This window comes from Cynoglossus semilaevis, chromosome W (assembly GCF_000523025.1).
Source record: "Cynoglossus semilaevis isolate Cse_v1.0 chromosome W, Cse_v1.0, whole genome shotgun sequence".
NCBI classification, from domain to species: Eukaryota; Metazoa; Chordata; class Actinopteri; order Pleuronectiformes; family Cynoglossidae; genus Cynoglossus; species Cynoglossus semilaevis.
The window spans coordinates 9693822-9698035 of NC_024327.1; the positions used below are offsets into that span (position 1 = coordinate 9693822).

The window sequence follows — 4214 nt, forward strand, 5'->3', positions numbered from 1 at the left end:
GTTGAGAATTTAAAAAAAGTTTCCTGGGGAGCAAGAAAACCTCTCTCGTGCCCACGAGATACGTTTCTTTCTTTCTTTTTTTTTTTCTCCCATGTCCCTTTAGGGGCTCCGTACTATTTGGATTTGGTGTTTAACGAGTGAACTGAACTGATCAACGTTGTGTCATTACAGGTTTTATTAGGTGAGAGAACCAGAGAAAAGTGAAGTCCGCTCTTGAATTCTCTTCAGTCTCCTTAGCGCAGGACCAGGGATTGGTAATTGGAGTTGCTATGCCTAATAATTATGCACACTAATAATTATGCACACCTGATATAGGGTGTTGATGTCATTAGACCACACCCCTTCTCATTACAGAGATGCACATCACCTGATATGCTTAATTGGTAGTGGGCTTTCGAGCCTATACAGCTTGGAGTAAGACAACGTGCATAAAGAGGATGATGTGGTCAAAATACTCATTTGCCTAATAATTCTGCACTCCCTGTAGTTCATGTGGGAGAAAACCTGCTTACGTACAGTATGTATGTAGATCCGAGGATTGCCAAATGCATACCTTTTCATGTTCATGTAAGTGTCGAGAATGGATTTCCATGGTTCGAACACTAGTTTCTCCGGTTTGGGAAGGTTTTTAATATTACTCCATTTGCGATTCCGAGCAAGAACGAACCAGTCTCTTCAGCAGTGAAAGCAAATGAATCTGCCCATGTAGCATTAAATGTTCTCTTCAGAAACTTTTATTTTCTATGATTTATCCATCATTTACCTACCAGGAGTCAATAAGCTCAATAAATCATGCTGGTGGTGTAGGTGCGGGATAAATCCGCGCTGCCAGATATGTGTCGCACATCGGCAGATGTAACGCATATTTTGAGCGACAAAAAACATGTCACAAGATTATCATAATCTTCAAATTTAGAATTATATTTAAAAAAGAACAAACTAAAATAAAAAAAATCAATTTTAATTAAATACTCATTATTTATTTTCCAAAGTCACAGGGAGCCACAACTGAAGGATGAAAGAGCGTTGCCGACCCCCTGCCCTAAAGGGGGAAAGAAAAAAGGAACGTATCTCGTGCGCACGAGTTGTGCTTCCTGTGCGTATGCCACTAGGCTTTCTTTCATGAAGTATAATCCATTATTATTATAATATAGCCTATTTCGTGATAACTTTCGTGATACAGTGGTCCCTCTCTTTATCGCGGTTCTACTTTCGCTACCTCAGTACATCACGGATTTTTAAAAAATGTAATCTCACGACATTAAAAATGTTTTGATTTCCAATATTTTCATTATTTTTGTGAAAGATAATAATATTCTAGCCTAAAGGGAAAACTGTATTTAAATAAACGATTAGACATTTAAAGAAAGTATCTCGTGAGCACGAGAAACTATCTCGTGCTCACGAGATACGTTTCTTTCTTTCTTTTTTTTTTTCTCCCATGTCCCTTTAGGGGCTCCGTACTATTTGGATTTGGTGTTTAACGAGTGAACTGAACTGATCAACGTTGTGTCATTACAGGTTTTATTAGGTGAGAGAACCAGAGAAAAGTGAAGTCCGCTCTTGAATTCTCTTCAGTCTCCTTAGCGCAGGACCAGGGATTGGTAATTGGAGTTGCTATGACAACCCATACAATTCAGTTACTTTTGGGGTCTGTGAGCAGTGCAGTAAGTACACAACCCCAGCCCCCACCCAACACACACACACACACACAGACACGCATGCACACAAAATCTACTAATAAATCCCTGCATGTCAGGTGACCATGATTCCTCTGTTGCCATTGGCTGAATCATAAGTAAACAACACATGAGATGGTTTGAAACATGGGACAGCAGCACATGCTGCCTGCAACAGTTGGCCTTGTCCATTGAAAAATGATCACCTATTGTGTCCCAAACGACAATTCTGCCCAGTGGCACGTGGCTCTATTGTCTTCCTCAGACACTTCCTTGATTGTCTCTGTTTTTTCTTTTCTTCGGCCCGGCCCTCACATTAATCTGTTGGTATGACAGCCCTCACATAATGGAGAAATAGGATGCCATCTGCTTCCCCTTTCCAGCCTCCATCCCATACTACCCTCCACCCAACCTCCTTAAACCAGGGAAATCAACAGGACTGCAGGCCAAAAGGGGGTGCAAATGCAGTTTTAAGGTCAGGGCTTTGTGTCTGCCTGGTGTCTGAATGAGTGACATTACTCCCACCAGGAATCAGCAGCACACGTCCTTTAACACCTTGCATGCGCCAGTTAGTGGTTTTGATGAACCATCCTGTGGAAGCAGGTGGTGTGTGAATATAAACTCCTGATAAATATCACATTAACAAGGTCTGAGCGTTGAAATTAATGCATCAGTGTGGGAGTTAAACAGTTAAACACAACGGCTGTTTCTGTCATTAAGCTGTTTTGGTTTTGTTTTAGAGTGGAAAGATTAAATAACCTAATAAAAACAAAAACATCTTTGTACTGATTACTTTATTGAGGTAAATACACAAATGTGCAAATAAGTGTTGCTTAGGTGCAATAATATGTATGTTATTTGAAGACAAAAAGTACATTTAAACATGTTTTGGACATTTTTACTTTTTATATACATCTACTCAATGTGGTATATGGGTGTGACAAATACCTAATCTTATGACTACAAATAAAAAGAAATATGACATTTTTTAAGTAAAATAAGTCAACATTACAATACAAATTTTGGTGCAAATGTGGAAAATTGTGAAAATGTTGTGATTTTCCCTAAACCAAAAGTATTCAGTCTACAGAGGACCAACGTTAGGAATAATTATTTTTGTAAAAGCTAAAGTCAGAGAGTGGCGCTCTGGCCCAGAGGCAATGTCTCTGTCATTGGTGTGGAACCCCAGGGTTCACCTCCTGGGCAAGATCAAATCCCGGTTAGGGCGGTTGGCACCTTCCAGTGGACTCACCACCTGCAGGAAGGTTCAGGGGGGTTGGTACGATGCAGCGTGATTTGGGTGGTGCTCATGGAGACTGCTGCCCCCGCGACCCGGTAACGGATAAGCGGACGAAAATGGATGTATGGATGGTTGGATAAAGTCAGAAAACAAGTCTCTATTTGTAAGAAAAATTTGTTAAATTAATAACTCAATTCTCATTAGTTGTCAGGCAGTTAGGTTGATGTTTCACTAACTAATTGACCACATCTAAAACATACTGGCCTGTTCAACATAAGATACAGTGGAGGTATTTTTCCTTCTCTCTCCCAGAAGCAGTAGCATAAAAATTGTTGTGTAAAAGCTGGTGTCTCCATGTATCAACCAGACCTTCTGTAAGGGCAGCACCAAATATCACCCCTCCTTCGCCTGCTTTTTTTCTAATTGGGAGCCACTTGTGCATGGTGGTGGTGACACAGGGCCCCCTATCTCCCCCTGAGCCGGCAGGCCAAGAGGCTTACGCTCGGTGTGCCGAAAGTGGGAGTGTAAACAGAGCTGATGGTTCCTGACAGATCCATTCAGACTGAAAATTATTTATTCTTTAGGTTTTTTTCTCTCTTTCTCTGCAACCCCCCATCCATGCACAAAAAGAGCTGTCATCTACCTTTAGATTAAACTTACCGGGGTCCGACAATTTGTTCCATGACTCTGTGCAAAACACCTTCAAGAGACTCCATCACTAAAAACATCCCTTTTATCTATTGAGCAGTTGATGCTGAGCTATTTTGACAATATACAGCCAAGAGCAAAGGTGTTGTTTGTCCTTAAGAAAATCTGTAACAAATTTCCTGGCACAAAGCCAGTTTCCACCTGTGTTCTCACCTGTAGTCCTGTGGTGACAGATGATGGCCATCATTCTCAATGATTCCGGACATTCTGGATGTTATTTCACCTTCTATCATTTCCTGGGATATGTGGTGCCTCTGAAAATGCATTAATAATATCAGAACAATGTACTTCTTTATAGGTAATCACAGTGGGCTGACATTTGATTAAAAATGTGTAGTAAAAAGGCCTTATGTTGAATCAAAACAAGACAAATCAATACCAGAATGAACATGAAATGTCTTCATGAAATCAGGTGAAACCATAAATGAAAAAACGTTTTTAACAATTAAAATCATATATGTTACATGTAAACCTAGATATGGTTCATTTTTACACAACATTAACTTAAGCAGAATATTACAGCAAAATAAAGAACAAAAAAAAAACAGCAATTGAATTGTAAAATATGTCATAAAACTAAAGGTCAG

At 39.8% G+C, this 4214-nt stretch overlaps 1 protein-coding gene across 1 annotated transcript in view; it reads right to left on the reverse strand.

The window, feature by feature from the left end:
- The window catches only part of LOC103397155 (forkhead box protein N4-like), a 12947-nt gene extending 8954 nt beyond the window's left edge, over positions 1-3993 (reverse strand). Inside the window, exon 1 of the mRNA XM_025052702.1 lies at positions 3781-3993. Coding sequence (XP_024908470.1) covers positions 3781-3893 — 113 coding nt within the window. The 5' untranslated portion in view covers positions 3894-3993. The remainder of the gene's footprint in view (positions 1-3780) is intronic.
- Positions 3994-4214: the final 221 nt, after the last annotated feature.